The sequence below is a fragment of the Trachurus trachurus genome (genome assembly GCF_905171665.1).
Source record: "Trachurus trachurus genome assembly, chromosome: 13".
Taxonomy (NCBI): domain Eukaryota; kingdom Metazoa; phylum Chordata; class Actinopteri; order Carangiformes; family Carangidae; genus Trachurus; species Trachurus trachurus.
In genome coordinates, this window is record NC_139892.1 from 20,058,450 (window position 1) to 20,081,678 (window position 23,229).

Below are 23,229 nucleotides of genomic sequence, written 5' to 3' on the forward strand. Positions count from 1 at the left end.
TATACATAAATCCCAATGTCAGTATGCACACTGAATTTGCACATGATCTCTGACCAACTCAACTGCCAATGTTTTTTCTTACCTGACTTAACCCTGTCTTACTGCCGTCAGTCAGACAGAAAGTTAGTCAACTTGAATGACCTTCACATCCCAACAATCTTTTCTGGGAAGCAGCATGGACCCATCCCTGTTCCTAAACAGAACATGGAGTAGCCATTACAGCATGTCTAGCCAGTTTCAACAAAAACACACAGGGGACTATGAGCATGAGCATGTAAAATGTTTGTGCACAGAATCGCCAAGAGAAAAGAGATTCACAGCGATGCAAACCAGGATTATGTTATTGGGCAAACATGTTGTCTTATTAATAACTGTTCACACCGTATTGTGCTCTATAAACTATTTCTTTTTTTCATGTTTTTGGCTGTGGGAGAAGTGTGATTCGTCTTGGCGTACTGTGAACAGGAACATAACTGCAGACAAAGATGTGTGTGTACATTTTCTCTCAGAATACAGTAAAAGTTTTTGCGAGGAAAATTAATGATCATAGTCCCATTGTCTGTTTGTCAAAGTGACGTGACCATCACTGTTGCATGCTGCAGCACGATCACCCAGGTGTGGCTACAGCCGCACTTGTGACATCATGATCATTGCTGGTGTAAAATATCAGAGTAAATATGATGGGTGTATGTTTTGTTGTGTGGCTTTCCTTTAATGCAACAACAGAGCAGTCGGACCAGAATAAACAAAAGCAGTCATTTTGTTTATAGAATATATTATATAAGTTCATACAACCTACCCATATTTTATATACTTATCATTACCCCAGAGTCTGAAACTGGATACACTGTGAGAAGAGTAAGTCAGCATTATTAGTTGTAAATCAAACAACTTCTCTATGTTGCAGTATTATTACTATAGGATCTCTATACCCTGCATTTTATTGTTGCTCTAAACAAGAGAAACATACGCTGGATTGCTGAATACCACAGTTATGACAGTGATTGCTGCATGGAAATGCTGTCATACTGTCTCGTGTTGGCGAGCAGCGCAGTTCCAGCACCAGATGATTCATTAGTTGCCGTAACCATGTTGCATCATCTGTTGAAATGAGGAATGAGTCAAATCTTTGGCTTGTGTGATATTTAATTGCATGTTTGGTTATGGGTTTAAACAATAGTCTTGTCTTGTTTTTTTTCTTTCTATTGTTTGCATGCCTTAATTTCATTGTTAGATTCTGCATTTGATCAAAATGGCCACACACTACAACTAAATGTTGAGGATGACTATGCAAAAGTCTAAACGATGAGAAAGTTCTTAGAAGTGTCTACATCTGCAAACAGCACTTTATAAAACTCGCTGTGCAGGTGCTGAATGTTCAATAAATATTAAAGCGAAGACTGAAACAAAGTTGGATACGAATGTAGGCATTTTTCTTGTTTATTGCTATAACACCTTTAATTATTTTTCCTTTTGGCCATTAATCCTTCCACACAAAAGGTCTAATTGCAACAGTGTATTTGCAAAAGTCAGAAGGCCCTATACTTTCTGCTCTACTGCTCTGCGGGTTATGCAGACACCCTGGAGTCGAGTCTCTGGCTCCCACTGCTTTTAAAAATCCATTAAACCATCTTACATAGAAATACAGCCACAGGAGCTGTTCAGTGTGATATATAAGACAGTTGTACCGGTACGTCTCTGCAAGCTTTTTTTAGAAAACAACAGGAGCCCTTGACTTGTGCTAAATGGTGCAAATCTGTGTTGGAAGAGAGAGTAGAGGCCTCTTACTGTGGCAAAACCACAGCCCTACAATAATATGATAGTAAAGACCAACAAGTGTTCAGAGTGAGCAACAAGGCCCCAGGGTTTAGACTTAAACTCACACACTCCTCCAGTGTACACTGTACCTCCCTTTCATACACGCATACAAATACAGTTTGACAAAGTTTATTTTCACCCCACCCTGCTGTGCTCAGAATAACACAGTTGTTCTATGCAGTATGCTAAATGACTGTTATTACCACAGTAGAGGTTGTTATTGAAGTAGAGCAGGATCACACCATTTTCAGTTAACTTTGCTGTTCATATTTCCCATAGCTGGCAAGCTGATTAGTCTGTTATCACATTTACTATAGTTGGTAATGGTTCATTATTGTGACCTTGGCTCATATTTGACATTATATATTTGACATAGATATTTGACATTGGTGCATAAATTAATTTATACAATTTGATTATTATATGTCATATTTGCTGAAAGCTAAACTATAACATGAATGAACAGAGCTTCAACATTGCAAGTCCCTGTAAGGTAACACACAAAGAGAAGATTGAAAGTGTAGCATGACAGCATTCCCATTAAACCTACAGCATGTGGAAACTCTTTGTGACTCTACTATATTTACTCTCCTAACTCCATTGATATCACGCCAGTAGGTTTAAAAAACTATAAAGACACAAATTAGCTGAGCTCTCTCCATGACATGTCAGCTTAGAGTCACTGTTTAAATCTAGTTTTCTGCCTCTCTGCCTTAACTCCCTGCCATGTTCCCTTGCCTGAATGTAATTAAGCTGTAAATCTCCAGTGTAAAGCTCTCCTTTTCACACCTATACTTAGCCAGATGTATGCCCTGTTGTTACTGAAGCAGCACATAATTAATAGATATGATGTGCACAGAAACTTGCAATTAAAATATCTTGTACCTTTGTCTGGCGAACACATTTTCATTATCAGATTATGGGAACCCCAGCCTCTCAGGTCTGTGAACACTCCTCTGTAACACTGACGCATGCACATCCTGAGGCTCAGATTGTAGCCAGCCAGAATATACAGTATGTCATGGTCATTTTAACAATATATATGCCAAAGAATTTGCCAACACAATATGGTCTAAACTAAGCCCAGCTCACTTTAAATCAGTGAAAAAAGCACAAAAAAGACTAGTATGTGTGTTCATGTCCTATGTGCCACATTCACCTCATTACTCTTTTTAAGAAGCTGGTTGAAAACGGGTTTTCAGTGCCCGTCAGAAACTATAAATAAATGGTAAACAGTGGATTAGTGATATATAAATAATAAACAATAATAATAATGAATAATATAAATGCAGAATTTACAGTCAGATTTAATGCATTAATTAGTCCCTGAAGAAAAATACCACATGGGTATTATTGATGTTGAATGTTAATTGGAAAGTCATGCAGATTCTCCAACAGGCCCACATGTGTGTTTTTGTTGTATGTGTACCTCATGCAGTCAAACAAAAACACACACACTTTCACACACTCATGCTCTCTCACATGTGATTTTAATACCAGCTATTTCATTCCAAGAGGATAACAATAGAACACACACTGTATTAATTATGTGAGAAAGAAACAGTCTTTCTCTCACACTTTCTTTAGCTTAATTAACAGCTTCTGCATATCAAACACCTTGTACTGTTGTCACTGATGCTTATGTATGCACTTATGTGTGTGTGTGTGTGTATGTGTTTGACTGCCTTTTACGGCACGTGTGCCTGTCTGGTATGTGTGTGTGCGTTTGTCTGTCTTAGAGTCGTCAGCTGGAGTCGGAGACGGGGACGACGGAGGAGCACAGTCTGAACAAGGAGGCCAGGAAATGGGCAACCAGGGTGGCCAGGGAACACAAGAATATCATTCACTACAAGAGAGTAAGACGACCACACATACTCATGTTTGTCACATATACCCACTTGTGGATATCTGGAACAGACACAGATGCTGCTTCTAATCAAGTTATGTGTTTGTGTGCGTGTTGTTCTCAGTCTCTGGAGGAGTGTGAGAGCCACGGCCTGCCCGCCTCGGAGCAAGGCAGACTAGATCTGGAGCTGAAGATAGAAGACACCAAAGAAAACATACGTAAAGCTGAGGTGTGTGACTCAGATTGTCAACATTTATTTTGTGATCACAAATTCATTTAACAGAGGATGAATCATAGGATGTTATCCCTCAGCACCGTCACCTTATTGTGTGTGTTTAAACTCATGTTTACATGGCTTCTGTCCACGACGTGCTGCATTCTCCAATAAAAGTCCAAAGACATGCAAGGACAGGCGAGTTAGAAACTCTAAATTTGGTTGACTGTCAAGTTCAGCTCTGTGATGGACTGGCATCTGTCCAGGATCCTCCCAGTCTAGTCTAGGCTCCAGACTCTTATTATCATACACAGGAAGTGCAGGTATGGAGGTTGTCTCCTCTCTTCTGAAATAAAGGATGTATAATATATTTATATATACTGTGTATACTTATGTGGGTGCAGCAGTGTCACTGCAGTGTTAGTCTAGCAAACCCTCTGTGGCAGTGAGAGCAGAGAATTCTGCCTTGTCATATTTCTCCTACCTGGTGTTTGGGCTGAGTGACTAATTATTTGGCTCAGACTTTGAATGCAGTCGGTGGCACTTGGCTATCACTCTGCTCATCAGCACGCCTGAGGTAGCAGAGTGCAATCAACAAACATCCCTCAGGATTGATCCGTCCACCTTTTCACTTTGTAGGATGCGGCACATCATTCAATCCATTCGGCTATTCTACATCCACACAGTCCAACAATAACCTCCTCCTGTATGTGGCTCTATAAGGTTTTGCTGCACTCTGTTCAGTTGTGGGGGTTTACGGATACTTTTGCAGAGTCATATCTGTCTCAGTAGCTCAGTGTGACAACACACACCTATGATGGCGACGCAGCTGTAAAAGTTCCAGCAGTTACATCTAAACTCTGAGGTCTTACATTGTGGGAATCAATTTCTTCTTTTCTTTCTCGCTCTTTTTGCTTTTTCATCAACCACCCCCCAGTTTTTCCTTCCTCCTCACCATCTTTCTTCTCACTTTATGGCGACACTCCCTCTCTTTTCCTTCGACACCTCTCAGCCTTTCCACTTGCAGTTATCGATCATTTACGTATTGATTCTCGCAGATTCAGTGTGTCACTCTATGAATGAGAACGCTGCATCATCATCTCTCATCTTCCTCACCTCCACTCAGTCACGGCTTTCTGTCTCAAAAGTATCTGGGCTGTTTAGGCTTTTCTCCTCTGTTCTGTTCCCTAACTTTTATTCTCATCATTCACTCTCTTCCTGTTACCTCTTTGCCTCTATGCTACCTTTCATTGCAGACTTTAAATATCTAGCACCCCCTGCTGTCTGTTTTGGTCAAAAGTATTTAATTTCTGATGTCATCCTTGGTGAGATCACTGTGTCTCTGCAATTTCATTTTTATCCTCCAAGAAATTTTTGCTCAAATTATTGGTCAATGATTTAATTTTTCAGCTTTTTGGTGATTAAGTAGTTTTGGTGGTTATTTTAGTCTGAAGCAACACTATTGATAGCTTGTGATCTCACTTGCTACAGAATAATTAGGGAGTCTTTTCATTGCAAAGTGCAAACATGTGACCACACCATCTTTTCCTACCCCACCCTCTGTCTCCTTCGCTCTGCTTCAAGTCTTTCTCAGTCACACTGTCTGTCTGCTATTCTTTGCTCTTCTAGGCCACCATTACCTTGAGTAAGATGATGAATATTTTATGAGCTCATTTGGTACAAATGGCTTCATCACACAGCTCTTATCACAGAATTATAAAGGGAGACAAAGCAGTACAAAAGACATTATCCGGGTTTGATTACCGCATTATCCGGGTAGTGAGAGTGCCATCCTTTCCTTTTACATGAAGTCCCACCTCCATCCGATTTTTCAATAGCCATTTGAAATCACTGAGGCTCGACCTACATTTAGAATAGAAATTTAGAGGTAAAGATGACAACCTATATCCAGGGAATGTCTCTTTGTAGACTGAAAGATATTTTAAAGATCCTGTACCCAATGGAGAAGTGCACGTTGATAATGCTTTGCAGGGTAATAATCTAGATTTTACCCTGGCATCACAAACAAGCGAAAACTCATTCCTATTTCAGGAACAGCATGTGTGAAATACAAGCCTGAGGACAGAGGGTTGCTACCAGCCAGTAAGAGAGATTGATTGCATAGTTGGCCTTGCTACCTGTCATCATGTGCTGATATTTCATAAATTGCTTAGTTTCCTTGTGACAACAACAACAAATGCTGAGTCGATGCACAATCTGTGCTAAAACTGTAACCATTATTCACTGCGTGTCAAATTGCAGGCAAATCAGTGAGAGAGACACCTTGTACATATTTTAGGTTTATTTGAGAAATGGTTTTGTTTCCCCCACAGCCTCTCATTTCAATATGCGTAGTGTAGTGAGAGTAATGTCAGAGATTTCTTATCTTGTCTCACAATCATTCATCTTGGTATTTAAAATACCATGCAGGAAGCATAAATCACACTGCTGCGAATCATGTACAAGTTTAAGGAGATGTAATTATTATCCATGCAAACTGTTTATTCAGAGTTTAGGGTTATTTTAAAAACATCTCAAAAAGCGCACGGACGCTGCTGCAGTAATGGAAGAGTATGGGGAGGTCGGATTATCAGAATAAGCAGCACATTATGTTTGAAGTTTGACATTTGTTTCTGTTCTGCTGTTCACCTCATGTTGAATGGAATCTATAAACTGAAAGAAACAGTAGTGTGATCCAGTATCCTCTGCTCCACTGATGCCGGTCTGATTTTAACTTCTGGGTGCTCCACAAAAGACTCTGCATCTGAATCTTTTGGCACAGAAACAAGAAGAAGTGATATTACTATGATCAAAATCTACTTGAACTTACCATGATATAATAGTCTTATATGTATACATGCATTAAATGTAATGAGAATGTGCCTCCAGGCTTTTTTTTATTTTTTTCCAGCCAAGTACCCCCTACCCAGCGCAAAGCCTTTTTGGACCAAAAGACATAAAACACAGCACTGTGTCATCAGTGTCTGACCTATTTTACTTTATAACTGTGTAAAACATTGGTCATTTGTAGTGGCCTCTTTTGAACTATTGAAATAAAATATATAGAAATACAGACTAAAAAATAATTAAAGCAGAAGTGAGTGATATATTTGTGTTAATATAAGTCTTAAATAGTTATATCTTCCGACAGCAATCACTTACATAGAGTGTTTGGACTGAAACACGGGTCTGTCAGTCCCTCTGCTCTGCTCTTAGCCGAAGAGAAAACATTTATCGTATCCTACAGTTTTTATCCAATGAGGAGAGAGAACGGCATGCAGGGCTGTGTGTGCAGCCAAGGAACGCCGTGAATGTGGTGACGTAGCGACGAGGACTGTTATGGTGCGTTCAAGGAAACTCGTATTTTTCCGACCGTGAAGTCATACCAGTTCGATCAGGTACGAGTTCACCGGTCGGAAGTTACGAGTGGCCGTTATAGTGACTTTCACCGGTAAAACAGGTCGGAAAAACACGAGTGGGTTGCCTGGAACGCTACAAAGTCGTAAGTTGTGACTTGAAGCTGTAATTTACGATTTCAAAAGCCTGCCTGGAACGCAGCATTAGCGAAAACGACCGGATCACTCACTTCTGCTTTAAATAAAACTTGATTATATATAAAGATTTGTGCACATGAAAATAATCATCAATCAATTTAAAATGCTATTTTTTGTGATTATAATAAATATCTGTCCTCAAAATGAATTCATAACATTAATTCTAGATAAATATATATGAATAAACATTTCTTCACACACATAAAAAAAAGTCCAGACAGTAGGCCTACTGCTTTGCAAGTCAGTCTGTGTCCTGGAACATGTTGGCATGGGGGGATATCGCTCAATCATAAAGGTGTGTACTTTGGATCATAATTCCAACAGGTTGAGAGCCAGAGAATAACTCATAAAGTTTCCTCTTGAAACACTCAGGATGCTCACCGACATGACGTGCATGAGATGCGGCTGGAGATGAGCCAGCTTTATGCCACTGTTTGCTAACTTCTCCCCACAGAATAAAACACAATGCCTCGAGTGGGTTGAAACTTGTGGACTTAATGCCCTTCATCACATATTCTTGTAATTACTGGCTTCTGAACTCTGGTTTCACCTTTTTATCACTTATCCCTCCGTGTTTTAAGCAGCGCTGCTGCTACTACGCGTCAACCACAACTCTGTTGTTTGATTGACATGTGGTAAATGTCAGGTTGGGCCAAACTATCTTGGTATGGGGGAGACTCTGGGGTTTTTAGGATCATGAATTAAGTAGCCCACTGGATATAAGATTTAGTTTATGAATTTAGATTTTATTGAAATATCCATTAGATAATTATTTTTAATGGATTTTGGAATTTATATATATTTTGATATATATATTTCAAATCTCACGTACCCCCTGGAGTGCCTTCAAGTACCCCCAGGGGTACGCATACCCCCATTTGAGAAACAAGGTGCTGTAGCATAATGACTAAATAAAACTAATAAGGACTGGAAAATAAAATAACAACAAAATAAGTTCATCTGGAAATCTTCCAATGATAATCTTGCACCATTTTATATTAGTAATAATCAAAGAGCTGAGTTTTATCCTCAGAGTATCTCCCTACCTCTTTTTCAGTCCAACTTTGTGTCGATTTTAATGATTACAGCTGCCCAGCTGGCCTGTCTTTGTGCCCAAGGTTGTACAATCTTTCCATCAGTGATCAATCCTCACACCACAGGCTGCTTAATCTGTTGGTTTTGGCGACTGACATCATTGTTGCAGTGTATCAGCCAGTATTTTAACTACTCTCTTCTTTGAGTCGGTATGTTAATGGCCCCACAGAGGCAGCAGCTAAGGCTGTTGAGTGCTGCTAACAGAAAGGAAAACCGTGGCCTTTGAGGGCCTTAGGTATTTTATGGATGAAAGCTTGGGAGTTTTGATAATGTGTCCGTCTGCGTCTGTGGGAGGGAGGCACCGGCCATCAATCTGCTCTGTCAGCATCAGCGAGAAGGGAAAGGAGAGGGTAATTAAGGAGGAAGTTGATGAAAATGGTGAGAGACAGCAGGAAAAAAAGAGAAAGGATCAAAGATGAAAGAGAAAGACATGGAGGCAAGACAGATGTCTCAGGGGTTTCCCTACTGGTGGTTGTAGCCTCGTCATATTGTCTCATTAGCAAAAAACACAGCACATGTCCAGTGTTCACAGCTCATTAGAAGAAAGTAAAGCAAGTTTTTAGAGAGTACATGACACAAATTCAACACATTTTTTGGGTGCAAATCCAGTTCAAATCCTTGCTCTGTCACTGAACTGCGATCAAACACAGCTAAAAGGCTCCCCCCAAAAAACATTACAACATTTTTCTTCACTAGTTTTTCCTGTGAAGATTGAATTCAAACAGGGTTCCCTTACTTACATCCTCAAAAGTACCGGTATGTGACTTTTGGGGGGGGGGATCAAGGCCTTGAAAGTTTTTGAAAATAGACATCAATAGAATTGAAAATCCCTAAATGTATATGTTCTCTGCCCAAAATAAACTGTTAGTCATTAAAATATATATACATAAATATTTGTTTACTTAAGTGCTGCTGTGTGGATGTGTGTGACAGACCGTCTGCCATCACTGCACAATTCAGAAGTGTTTACATATCTAATTTTCTCTCTCCCTTGCCCATGAGCGTCTGCACAGCCTGCTATAGTCCTCATAATTACTTGTGTCGTAACAGTAATTAACATTGATCCGTCTTTCAGTTTATGTTGTGTTGGCACCTTGATTTGGGCCTGGATAAAAGTCCTTGAAAACTCCCATAAGGTTCAACTTGCAGAGACGCTTGCTAGTAGTTGATGATTTTGTTATTGCATTGTTTGTTTTATGTCAACATCATGATCAAAAATGTTTATGTGTTTTCAATTGCTTTTGCAATTTTAAGGGGTTAGTCTCCCATCACTGAGAAAAAGGTTCCCACTTCTGAACAGATATAACCACAGAGAATGACAGTTATATTAACTTGGATTGCAAAGATGTAGTCCTAGTACACTTTATGTGTCGTCTACATCATTTTACTCAGCAGGATAAATAAAGTGATATGGACACACTGTGGCTCACGTGCTTCGGTGTCTGTAACATAAAATTTTACAGTTGTCTATGACTATGTCAGTGATAAATTTGAAGTTAATATTCTTCACCCGTCTCTTTCTCTTTCCCAAGACAATAAAGCTGAAAGCTGAGGCTCGGTTGGACCTTTTACGACAGGTGGGGGTTGCTGTGGATACCTGGCTGAAGAGCGCCATGAACCAGGTGGGTTTAGTCTGGAGAAAAATGTATGTATGTGTGTTTGAGTGTGTGTGTGTATGTGTGTGTGTGTGTGTGTGTATCCCTTCACGCATGAATACCAGTCGGCGTACTGCAGTATGTGTGTACGAGTGTGACTGTTTGCAATATGTGTATAAACCCCCCTCCCCACTCTCTCTGTGCATGCTGTAGGTGATGGAGGAGCTGGAGAATGAACGTTGGGCCAGCTACACTTCCCACGATCCCTCACTGTCGGTGAGACACTTCCCCTCACTGTGCCTACGTTTGCTGCTTTCTTGCCAAGCCAGCACAACTCGTTCTGCTTTAACAAACACTGAAAGTTTATTAATGAAATGTGAGACCATTGGAGGAATTAATGAAAAACAAACCTGGTGAAGTAAAATAAACCCAAAATAACTATGCTAATATATAAATCAATCAATTTACAAAGATGTGGTTGACTTGGCTGGAAAGTGAATCTCTGAATCTTTCACATCAGAAGTAGAAAGGTATTTCTTCACAGCAACACATGAGCCCTAGCTGTTTGTACTGCATGCATGGTGGCCTCCTTATCCCACTTCAAACCATCACACCATTAAAATGTGTCACTGTATGTTAGTCACATAACTGATATTGACTCATCCGCTCTTCCCAACTGTTTTTCTTTATGCACCACATCAACAGCTCTCCTAATTCAGCACATCCAAAAGAAATCTCATTTTAAACACCAAGGCACTGACTCATAACTAGAGACTTTTCGTTCTTTATGATTTCATTATAAGTGAAAACCACCCAGCTAGAATAGTTCTCCAGACAAATCACTTCCTGAATGATGTAAATTGCAAGATAATTGACCTCAGCCCTGCTGCCTAATCATCTGTCACGCTAGTTACAGCCTCTTAAAACGCCCCACTTCCCCAATGGAATACTGATGTAGTCGATGCACAACTCTCTAGTTTTGAGTTCATGACTCCTAGTTTTACTGCCAAAACAGAATGAGTACAGATCTGAAGCCTGAAGGGAACTCATGAATGTTTGTGAATCCTCTCGCTGCACATTATGGGGGAGGAAGTGAGCTGAAGGTAGCTAGCTCCACATCCCACTGCCCTCATTAGGCTGAGGTATATATTTTTATTTTTCATATTCTATACTGTGCTTTCCACTGTAAACAAATACTTATTTGGAAATACACGCATTTATTGTCTTCCTGAGAGTTCAATGAGAAGATTGATCCAGCCTTATCTTGAAATCAGTGCTTTATGGTGGTGCTTTATGTGGATTACTGTGAATAAGAAAGGTGCTGATTGGCGGGTTCTGTTACCTGTAAGCAGAGACAGCCGCAAGCTGTGCGGTATCATAAGTTAAGCTAACTGGCTGCTGGCTGTAGCTTCATATTGATCATACTGTATGTCAGACTACTTATTCAACCCTTGGTAAGAAAGTGAAACACATCTCCCAGAAATTTCATTAAATTGAATTAAAGTTTGAGGTTATGTTTATGCATTTGTTTGAGCGTGTCTGTTTCTGTGTCCATGACTAGGAGTGTAATCCCACATGGGACTTTTCGAGGAGACATGGGTGTGTATGTGTGTGTGTGTGTGTCTGTCAACAGCACTAAACATAGTCAGTCTGTTCCACTGGAAGCACTTGACATTCTGCTCACATGATATTGCAGCTGGCAGCTAACACCAGGGAGAAAGAAAGTCTAGAGAGCGAGAGGGAGAGAGCAATCTAGGAAGAGTTAAATGGAAAGAGAGGTAGGGGTGATGGGAAGAGTTGTGCAGCAAGCGAGGGAGTGGTGGAGAGACAATGAGAGAGAGTTGGCTGGGGGAGGGAAAAAAAAGAGGTGGTGTGATGTGAGGGAGAGGGAGATGGGAAGAGGTGAGGAGAGAGCAGCGTCAGAGTGATAATGCTGAAGTAAAATTGGATGCAGAGGTGAGAGAGATGGGGAATTGTGAAAAACTGCAGCAAACACAGAAGAACATACTGTAAGGGCAACATATGCTGAAACTGAAAACGGAAATATTAGACTTGCACTGAGCCGTGTGATAGACTGGTGACCTGCACAGGGTGTGGGCTCCACCTCTCTCCCACTGTCAGCTGCTGTTTGTCCCCTATGACCCTCGAGGATGGATGGATGTTTGCACAGAGAAAATTGTGACCAAAATAAATAATTCTCATACAAGTACGCAAGCCAAACATACCAAATACTTACAGTAATTACCTGTAATTCTTTTTTTTTTTTTTACATCACTTGGGCTGGAACTACAGTATGCAATTCTGGTCACTTTTCCACTGTTTTGCTAACCCTCGTCTTGGCCATGTGCATTTGTTTACAACGAAGTCAGTGAGAAATCAATCAATAGAGGTAGATAATATACAATGTTATGACATATATGTATATGTGTATATTTGTGTAGTATAAACAAGAGACTATGGGTTACGGGACGCATTTGTGTCGCGGTGTGCAGAGACGAGAGCTGGGACACCGGGGCGGCGACCCCAATCTTGCAAAGTTGGTTTTCAGCCGAGAGACGCAATTCTCCATTCTCCATTCTCCCTCGTAACAAGTTAAGCTATTTATTAAACCATCACAATTACTCCAAAGCTGTTTGCAAAAGGTAGAAATGTAGCAAAGTTAAGCTGCAAATCCTGCATAGTTCCTTTTTAAATGTTCTCTTTCAAGTCTTGTCGTCCTATTTATAAAATGAATCAGTTGGAGGGTAGACATACTGAAAACTCTTCCACCTGCTGTGGGAGTCATAGGTGTCAACAGACCGGGGAACACGTTTAGTATTCAGGCATTTGACGGCAGGTCAACAGCCTTTGATTTGATTTTGAGTGTACCGTGGCCTTTAGAGACTAACAGTGGCGAGGAGGGAGAGAGGTGAAATAAAGGAAATGAAGAGACAGATACGCGGAAAGGGGGAGAACACAGTGGGAAAGATTGTTAACAGCAGTTTTCTGATTAGGGAGAGGTCAACAAGTGACCGACGGCGGGGGGAAAGGATGGATGGGTTGTGAATAATAATCTTCTGTAGAAAACAGCAAGCAGGCACTTCCCACTGCCCCTTTGTCATTCGACTCAGCTTTATTAATACGACCATGAAATACAGTAAGCCAAGAACTCTGAAGTCCCCCGGGCTGCCTCTGCCTTCATTACAATATCACTTTCACAGTTATTACCTCCAAGACCAATAAAATCTGGTTGGTTGGTTGATTGGTCTGCGTCTCAGCTGTATTGGTGCGCACACTGAGAGATGTGTTTTTTTGGTGACTTTTTATTGGGTTATTACTGAAATACATGCTGGTCATTGTGCTTGAGGGATGGAATGAAATTGGGCCTCAAGTTGTGCAGCGAGCTTTTAAATCAGAGCAGTAAAGTGGATAAGACTGATCCTACAAAACAAACACGCAGCCCAAACAAACAAACAAACAAACAAAAAAGAACACCTTTCAACCAAACCATAAAATATATAGAACTAGAAACAAGTTGTCTTCTATCAGACTGAAAGTACCTATCTGACCAGATGATATCAAAACTGTCACTGGTCTGGCAGCATTGGAAAATGATAGGTTGGGTCCAGGGGAATAAATTAACACTTAGCCCTGTGGCTACTGTGCACCACCTGCTCACAGGCTGAAACCCTCCTCATCACAAAATTATGACTGTGTAGTATGCAGATGGAAATTTTGTCCAGTCCTCAGAGCATTTGGCTGCTGACTTTGGTGATCTCCTAATCTTCATTTAAGCGGCACCGGTACCACACAATTTAAATCTGTCAATCCCGTCAGTTTTAGCTTCACCATGTGTTAGCTATAAGCTGGTGAACATGATAAACATATTATCTAATTGACATAAGAACACATCAACATTATTATATGGATATGTTAGCATGCTGCTGTTAGTATTACACATTGCATTTATCCTCGTATGGCAAAACAAGCGTGTGTGATTTAGATGTAAGGCTCTTAGGTAATAGTTCCAAGTGGAAAGCTTTAACAAGAATGTTTGATTTTTTTTTATTAGGGAACACCTTAGGAGTACACCTGAAGGTTATTATATCCCCCGAGAACAGATTCTTGTGTCCAGGAGAACAGCTTCAGAGATCAGCTCATGTACAAAAGCACACATCTGTTTTGTTCCGCTCTGGTGTAGAGTTTACTGTGTCAACAGAAATCTGATGACTAAACACAATGACTTAGGAATGGATAAACACACACACACACACACACACACACACACACACACACACACACACACACACACACACACACACACACACACACACACACACACACACACACACACTCTCTCTCTCTCTCTCTCTCTCTCTCTCTCTCTCTCTCTCTCTCTCTCTCTCTCTCTCTCTCTCTCTCTCTCTCTCTTTTGTTATGGACAAGGCAGCTTGCTGTGTGTGATGGATCTTTCTACCAGCTGGATCACATGACCTTCATATAAGCCAGTGAGATTCTGGTGGAACAAAAGAGGGAGGGGTCGGATCACATGAAACATTAGTCCCTCCACACCTGTGTCTAAAAGCTACTGTATAGGTCTCACACAGTGCAGGAAAGAGGGAAACAGGCAGGAATAAAAGGTAAGGCAGCGTAGTGTAGCTTGGTTTGTGAAACTAAGAGATGGACAGACAACTCGTGAACAGAACTAACAAAGGTGGAGGGCGTATAAGTTGGAGAATGTGAATTTATATATGTGTAGTCACTCAGGTAAACTACTTGGACAACCTTTTGCACTCTTTTTTTCTGCCATTAAGTATTCAACATCTGCTTAACTTCATAGAGAGCCAACATTTGTTGGACAACTTTTCATTTATTTGATCTGTGGTCCTTTTTTTTTATCTTTAAGTGAATGGAGCTTATTTTCTTTGTCCTCTGTCGGTATCAGAGGTTTTGACTTTATCTGTGTTTATGTTTATTTTGTTAAAAGGGCACAGTGGACCTGGAGCGTGAGGAGGGTGAGGAGTGTGAAGAGAATATGGAGGTTTTCGACGACAGCAGCTCCAGTCCTTCGGGAACCCTTCGAAACTACCCTCTTACCTGCAAAGTCCTGTACTCGTACAAGGTATATGAACCAAGTTGCCCTCTGCTGTTACCAACATGTAGCTAATGTGTGCAGCTGAGAGGAACACCCACAACATCACAGTATCTATCATACACACATAAGGCATGTGAAGTTGAATTTTAGTGTTATGTTGATTTGAACAAGCAAACACTAATGAATGTCATGAAACTTTGAGTGTTTTAAGATGAATTATTAATGATAAACTTGCTCCTCAGGTTACTGAGTAATTTCCTCATTGTTTTAACGACACTATACAAAATGATTAGAATAGATACATGAAATATACTAAATGTTATAGATACATATATTGTCAAGAGTAGCTTTCTTCTCCTCTCATCTTCTATATTCTCTCTCTTTTTGTTAATGTTGTCTTATTCCTTCTTCCTCTGTCTTTGACACGGTTGGTGTGGCTCTTGTGCAGGCCTCTCAGCCGGACGAGTTAACAATCGATGAACAGGAAATGCTGGAGGTCATTGAGGATGGAGACATGGAGGACTGGGTCAAGGTGCACAAATCCGCATCACACAATTATCTCATGAGCTCTCTGTGTTTATTACTATGTGTCTGCTTTTTTATATGATCTCTTGGTGTTTTTTCCTCTCTTGTGTATCAACTATGTACATATCTGCGCCCGTGAGAGCGCTTCATTGTGAGTATGTGTTTTCCAGGCCCGCAATAAGACCGGCCACATTGGCTACGTCCCAGAGAAATACCTGCAGTTCCCAACCTCCAACAGTCTGCTGAGTATGCTCCAGTCTCTGGCTACACTCGACGCTCGATCGCACACATCGTCTAATTCAACCGAGCCGGACCTGCTCTCTGGCTGTGTCAACGGAGACACGAACAGTAAGTGTGCTGTAAACTGGGTGAAGGTTGAATATTCTGGGTAACTAAACTAAACAAAACTGCATGGGTTAAGGTAAAACAAGCTGGCTAATTGAAATGAGTTGGCTTTTTCCCATATAGAAGTTATCATGTGCCTGAGTGAGGCATTTTCTCTTTACTGCTCCATTGAATTCCATCTGAAGGAAACACTGTACTAAGCAGGTTGTTATTGGAAAGAGGGAGTGCAGGGGATGTCTGCTGAGCAAGAAAGAAATATTAAAACGCTTAGATTTCCTTTTCATGAATTTATATTTTGTAGTTTTATAATCTTGTTCCACAGCTTCACTGGAACAAAAAAAAAAAACCCAGAGCTGTTGTTGTACATAAATTGTTGGACTTACAGGGCAATTTACTGTAATAAAATGGGCATGAGCTGAGCTTAATCACAAACATTTGCTCTCTATTTGGCCTCTCTCTTATCTCTGGTTGTATCCAAACACATATCGAAGTCTAACAAGCAGCCAGCATGGAAAAAAAAATCAGGCCCAGCGCTGCAGAAATTCAAACCAGTTTAATATCAAGATGTTAGATGGAGTGTCTAAAGAAGGTTGTAAATGCTTTGACTCTGAGAAATGTTGACTGGGCTTGTTGGACTTAATTACTTGAGATAATCCAAACCTACCTGATTGGTTAAGTGTATTTTCACTCCTTGCCAAAACAAGGAGGTGAAACAACCTCAGGAATGCAGCACCAGATTGCTATCTTGTTATCTTTGTTATAGAGAAAAATCTTGAACTGTCATTTTCATTCCTAGGTTTTCTTTCCTGACTTGCTTTCTTCTTTGCAACTTCCTTTCTGCTGCCCTCTTTCTATTCCTCTGCCTCTGCTGTACCTAAACACGTGTACGAGGCACATGAGAGAAAGCCTGACACCTAATTACCGTTATAGTTCTCTGTATCTCCCTCTCTCCAGCGCTGTGTACCATTCTCTTTATGACAATGAGGGGCAGGCTGACGGGGAACTACGTTTCCCTGGGAATAATTATTCTTTCTGTGCCTCTTTTTACTCTCCCTGTCTCTCTGTATCCCTCTTTCTCTCTCCCTGCAGCGGTGTACGTCCGTGCACTTTATGATTACGAGGGCCAGGCGGACGAGGAGCTCTCCTTCGCCGAGGGAGCTGTGATCCGTCTGTTGAGCCGCGACACTCAGACGGACGACGGCTTCTGGGAGGGCGAGCTCAATGGTCGGGTGGGCGTCTTCCCCTCCGTGCTGGTAGAAGATTTCACTGAAAATGGGGAGAACAGCGGGGGAGGAGCGGGCGACATACAGGTAAGGAAACGCCGGCGCATGCAGGGAGAACTCGGTAAATGCACATTTAAAATAGACATGACTCCTACGTAAGTAACACATGGAAATTCAAAGCTTTACTCCTGAGCAGAGCTAGAAATCTGGCCTTATCACTCTTCCCTCGGGGCAAAAATACCAAGGATGAAGTGTAGTGTACTGTGCCACTTCTCTCTCCACTCCTCCCCTCCCTTCCTGCCTGTTGTTCAGTTGATCTATCAGCAGGGCAGAGTTCACAAACACTGGATCAGAACTGCCGTGTTCCTGCAGTGCCCTGATAAAAACCCTGCACCGCAATCACAGAAAGAAGTCTTATCTGTGGCACTGAGCGCTGCCCTATTAGGAGGTTCAGCTACAGGAAGGATACAGCCTCTCCCTTCCTAAAAGCCTGTAGCCATAACACACAACAACTCTTAACATCTTTAAAGTCTTCTGTTGTGAAGATTAGTTCAAATCTGAATCCTTCAAGGTGTGTGCAGTGGCAGGTCACACTTCAAACTAGTGAACCGGCAATATTTCTGCAATATATTCCTCAAAGTGATCATACCTTATATATTAACCATGACTCTGTGTAATGGGAAAGGTGTCGCGTAGAGTGATGAGCACCAACGCTGGATATTTAGCATCTTTCAGCTCGTTGTTTCCTGGCTGCAACTTTGTCTTGTCTCGCTCACCGCTTTTGATCTGTGTTGTTTCCAGCAGCAAGAGGCATCAACTGTTTCCAGAAAAAGCTCAAATAAAACTTACTCTGTCTACCTAGTGGCTTACTAGTTGGTAAATATAACGAGTTAGAGACAGGAGTTAGAAATATTCATATAGTTAGTAATGTAATATATCAAATGGGGGGTGAGCAGCAAATTCATAATTCATGTCTTTCTCTATTTTTGCCTCTTTCTCTAGATCTCTCCATCACTGAAGTTGCCATCCTCTCTGCCTCCTCTTCCACTGTACGACCAACCTCCCATCAGCCCTTTCACCAGCCCTGAGACGTCCACCCCGCCTCCTCTCCCACGCTCACCCTCCGCTGCACTTAACGGGGAGCACAAGCCTCCACTGCCCGCCTCATCACACAAGGGACCGCTGTCCACTCACAGTAAGACACACACACACACACACACACACACACACACACACATACACACAGCACGAGAAAGGTCACTGTGACTTTTTACTAGAAATCTTTCTCTTTCTTTGTAGATCAGAGCTCTGGCAGGAGTCCAGTGTCTCCAGGATTTCCTCAGACTCAGCCACCAAGATTCATCCCTGAAGGAGGCCCAGGGAAACTACGACCTGTTAGTATCAAAGTTATTTTTCACTTGTGCTTTATATGGAAGATGACACATTTGTTTGTTTTCTGCAAAGAAAAGATGTGTAATATTTTGTATGTGTGTGTGTGTGTCTTGGCAATGGCCTGCTGGTCAGAGAAAAAGAGCAATCTGAAGATGGCACCTTGGGCTTTAGAAAATTGCAAGGGGCATCTGTCTCTATTGTCTGACGTTGTATAGACCAAATGCACTCAATCAGCTAATGAAGAAAGTGATTGTTAGGTCCATCCATCCGTCATAAAACTAACTGGTCTTTGCAGCCTTATATAGTGTATAGTGTTTATATTGCCAAAATTGGATACAAACTTTTTTGGTACATCTCTATTTGGCTGTTATTTATATTCATCCTATTCGTTTGTGTTTATTTTTAAAACCAGGCTCCAATAGTAGAGAATAAACATTCCTTACTTGTTGCCAAAAAGAAGGCTTGTGTCCTACAGCAGTAAAACATTGTGCCGTTTGTCAAATTAAGAAAGTCAAGACACCTCTGTGCTGCTATTAACAGTATTTGTGTTTTTTTACACTTTTTTTTTTTCTTACACTAATTTGCTTTATGTCACTGCTGCAGGTGCGAGCTGCCCCTCCCCCACCTAAGCAGCACTCGCGGAGACAGCAGGAGAAGAGCGACAAGACGGAAGAGGTGGAGATCACACTAGTGTGACAAGGAGACAAGTTTGCAGACGGTTATAGACACTCAAGAAAAAAAAGAAAAAAAAGCGAAAACAGATGACAGACAGACTTATCCCACAGGCTGAGGAAACTGAACTGAACTGCTCTGAACTGAACTGAGCTGAGCTGAGCTGAAATAAAGTGAACCGAAACATGTCGACCCCTCTGGCCGCTCCACATCTTCTCTCCTTGAGTGGAGGTGGAGAGAGGAGAGAGGAGAAAAAGGCAGAGTATCCAATTAATTAATCTCCATAGTAGCTTCCCAATGAAGTGCAGCAGTGGCTGCCAACCGCATCCCTCTCCAACCGCCCCCGTCCTTTCATTCTTGCCTTAAAATTTCACCTCATCGGGCAGCAAACCAGAGCACAGTAATAAAAGGAGGAAGAGGAGGGAGAATGTTTGGAGAGGGGGGAGTGAGAAGTAAATGACGGGTTTGGCAAGTTTTATTTAATTTTATTAAGCTTATTTCAAGATACAAGGCAGGGAACACACTGGATTGTGTGGTGTGAACGTGGCAGCTCTGACCTGCTCATGTCATGTTCACATCAGACCAGCAACATTACACAAACCTGACAGTTTCCACCACAGCTGTGAATGTCTAGGCTGAATCTGAATGTGATACAGATGTGAAAAATATAATATTATTTTTCAACCTTTTTTAGCAGCTGCATGTGGAGGCGGTGGCACTTCACTGGCTATTGTGATGAAAATAGACAAATTGATTTATAATTACAAGAAATCCAACATTCCAGTAACCTGCAAACTCTACATAGAGAGATTGAGCTGCTGCAGCAGCAACACAGCACAGATGCAGCTGGTGAACGTGCCTCTCCACAGCAGTTCAGCAACGTCAGCTGCCACACTCACACGACGGATGCAAACGGTTTATTCCCAGCATAACTCACTTTATCTCTCTGTGCAGTTCATTTCTCATTTCAGTGTTTGAATTTGATTTGTTCACTCACTTGCTAACAAATAATCATGAAGCATGAGGAAAGCTTTGGAGCCCTGACACGGACAAAATATAGTAAATCTTTATGAGACTATCACGATATACAGTAATATTACTGTTAGTTAAATAGTAGATACAAATATAATTAAATATAAATCTGTAATTTTTTAAACTTTAAATGAGAAAGCAGAAAGATATTTCCAGAGTTAAAATTAATTTTACATATCTATGTCAATAGCTTGTTTTCCTTATACATGTATTTATTTATTATTTGTTTTGGTTTTGGCACACATTTAGGCATTTGTCTATTATCTCCACACATTTCATTTTACTGACCACATTCCCACAGTGTGGGCAGCACTGGAGTGACTCCAGTCACACATTGAGCATCTGCCTTTTCTACTGGCTACCCAGCAGGAGCTAACTGTCTTTATTAAACTACACCAGTCAATGGACTGTAAAGTATTTATGTACTTTACACTGCTGTAGCATCACTGTACTAGAAGCTGTTGTATCAGTCATTAAAGCACTGTAGTCCTTAAGCCAATGCTAACAAAGCTAACTACAACTTAGATTGTTTGAGTTCAATTTGGTTGACATTTAAAAAAAAAAACGAGAGCTTTAAAAACACACATCTACAAAATGTTGAGTCCAAGACTCACTTACATTGTACTTTTTGACACCTGTGAACTTCCAAATAGCAGGATAGCATTGCAAGTACTTTCCCAGATAGCAGACATTAGCTACAGCAGTTTGCACAGGAATTTTGCACATTGTTAAATGTGCAGGGTTAAAAAAAAACAAAAAAAAACATAAATGATTAAATGTGTGCCAATACCAAAAAAGGAGGTTTGAAAATGAAATAAGGGAATAAAGGAGTAATAGAAAAGTAGAATAAAAGTTTTACTTCCACTAATTGGTGGTAAAGTTATATTTACTACATATTTACTATATTTTGTGTTTGAGTGTTAGGGCTCCATAAAAAGTAAGCTTGATCAAAGGTACTTGCCAAACCTGGTCATGTTTTGGAGTGCGGTGGGGATTGAAGAAAATGGACAGAGAAACTGGGTGGTGTGTATGGACCATAGACTGGTATGGACCCAGCGTCCTCCTCCCCCGCCCTTCCCTCGCCATATATAGTCCTTATCATCATACGTATTAAATGTGTATTAGTACAGTACATTACTGTTGTCATAGGAATGTTATGCACAGCGTTTCATATAGACTAACTCGGCTGAATGGAAGACCCTGTCTGATATGTAGTGGAAGTTTTATTCTCATCTTATACTGAAAGGGCATTGTAAATATAATATGAAGGAGAGATGAAAAGAGAGAGGGGAGGAGAGGACGAAAGAAAAAGAGAGAAAGTGGAGGCTGGATCCTCCCTTCTGCTCTTGTCTCCACCTCTCTCCCCGTCCTCCTTTTAATTCTCTCCCTCTTTTCTCTAATGTCTGTTCTGTCCATTGGCAGTCAGTGTGAATCAGTAGCTATCATATACACACATGCAGTTACATAATATTACACACACACATTTCTATATTTGCTCTCATTCTGTGACCTGCTCTGTGTTTGTATCACTGGATGGTTCAGGAGGAGGACAACAGTGCTTTCAAGGGCACTGGAGTTGGTGACAGAGAAAGAAAAGTTTTATTTCAGATGATATAGATACTGAAAAATATTAATTAATCACAGAATGAACAGTATGACTTTTATCTCTACAGATCATATTTGCTCTCACATTGATTTTACTCATCTATAACATATATGTTTGTTTAGCTGACATGCATTACATCCGCCAGTATTATTTCTCTCTATTGTTTTTGCTAAGCATCTCCATCACATCAATATGGGAGTGTGGCAGCAGAGGAAACCTCCGTAAAACGAACAAATGAAGAAATGAACCTTACATGTTTCTAATTTGGCCTCATCTTCATCTTCTCCCACTTAACAGCTCAACTTTGAAACAGAAAACAAAAGAGATGTATAGAATAAATACATCACCCTGAATGGACAGAACTAGCAAGCAACATTCGAAGTACAATTTGTTTTTTGTTTTGTTTTTTACTCAAAGAAAGAACCCCCCCCCCCAAAAAAAAAAAAAAAAAACTCCTTGCCTTAAGGGCAGTGTAGCACTTTTATTTATTTGTACCTTCCCTGGAAAGTAGCAGTACCTTCACGTAGCAGCAGGACGTGTTGAAATGACTCTGTTGAATCACTGTAGTCACAAATACAGACGTCAGAGTCGTTGTTTTCATTCTAATGCTGTGATGGATCCTCTTTGTTTCAGTGTGACTGATACTTTTATTTTTATGTCTCCACTCTTGTAAAGAGATGGAGAGATAATTGTGGACAATGTAATTTGGTGTTTTCCTTAACTTATAAACAGCAAATGAAAAACAAAACAAAAACAGTTACAGTAAGGGATATTTTGAATGAAAACATGGGGAAAGTGTGTGTGTGTTTTTAAATTTTCCTGGTCATGGGATGGGCCTAGCTGTGTGAGTAAATTGGAAAGAGGAGGAATTTGATCAGGTCTGTGTTGGACTCTGAAGATGTGCCCCAGTTCCTTCCTACATATTTATTTTGACCTGGCTTTGATTTTGTTGAAAGATCACATTACAAATTAAATTATGAAATACTAAACTATTTAAGTTATACATATTGAGAGATGTTTGTATGGGTACTAAATTATCTTGATGAATGAGAAATTAAGTAGGCTTTTGCAGCCAGAAAGAATTAAAACAGTCCTCATTCTCAGAATGTGTGGCTTCAGAAACACAATGAAAATATAGTATTCAGTGTGTGTTGCTGTCCTGCTCCAAAGTTGCAGTACATTTCCTGTTAGCACTCAACCGTAAAGTACATTTATTTATTGTAAACAAACTGCAGAAA

General features: G+C 40.7%; 1 protein-coding gene across 1 annotated transcript in view; it reads left to right on the forward strand.

Moving 5' to 3' along the window:
- fchsd2 (FCH and double SH3 domains 2) overlaps window positions 1–19,377 on the forward strand; it is a gene marked incomplete at its 3' end in the record, with an annotated part of 72,190 nt that extends 52,813 nt beyond the window's left edge. The window contains exons 12-22 of the mRNA XM_083984631.1: window positions 3,558–3,674; window positions 3,789–3,893; window positions 10,060–10,149; window positions 10,336–10,398; window positions 15,089–15,223; window positions 15,645–15,728; window positions 15,892–16,069; window positions 17,156–17,376; window positions 18,292–18,484; window positions 18,589–18,683; window positions 19,285–19,377. Of these exons, the coding sequence (XP_083840757.1) occupies window positions 3,558–3,674; window positions 3,789–3,893; window positions 10,060–10,149; window positions 10,336–10,398; window positions 15,089–15,223; window positions 15,645–15,728; window positions 15,892–16,069; window positions 17,156–17,376; window positions 18,292–18,484; window positions 18,589–18,683; window positions 19,285–19,377 (1,374 nt within the window). The remainder of the gene's footprint in view (window positions 1–3,557; window positions 3,675–3,788; window positions 3,894–10,059; window positions 10,150–10,335; window positions 10,399–15,088; window positions 15,224–15,644; window positions 15,729–15,891; window positions 16,070–17,155; window positions 17,377–18,291; window positions 18,485–18,588; window positions 18,684–19,284) is intronic.
- Between the last annotated feature and the right edge of the window lie 3,852 nt (window positions 19,378–23,229).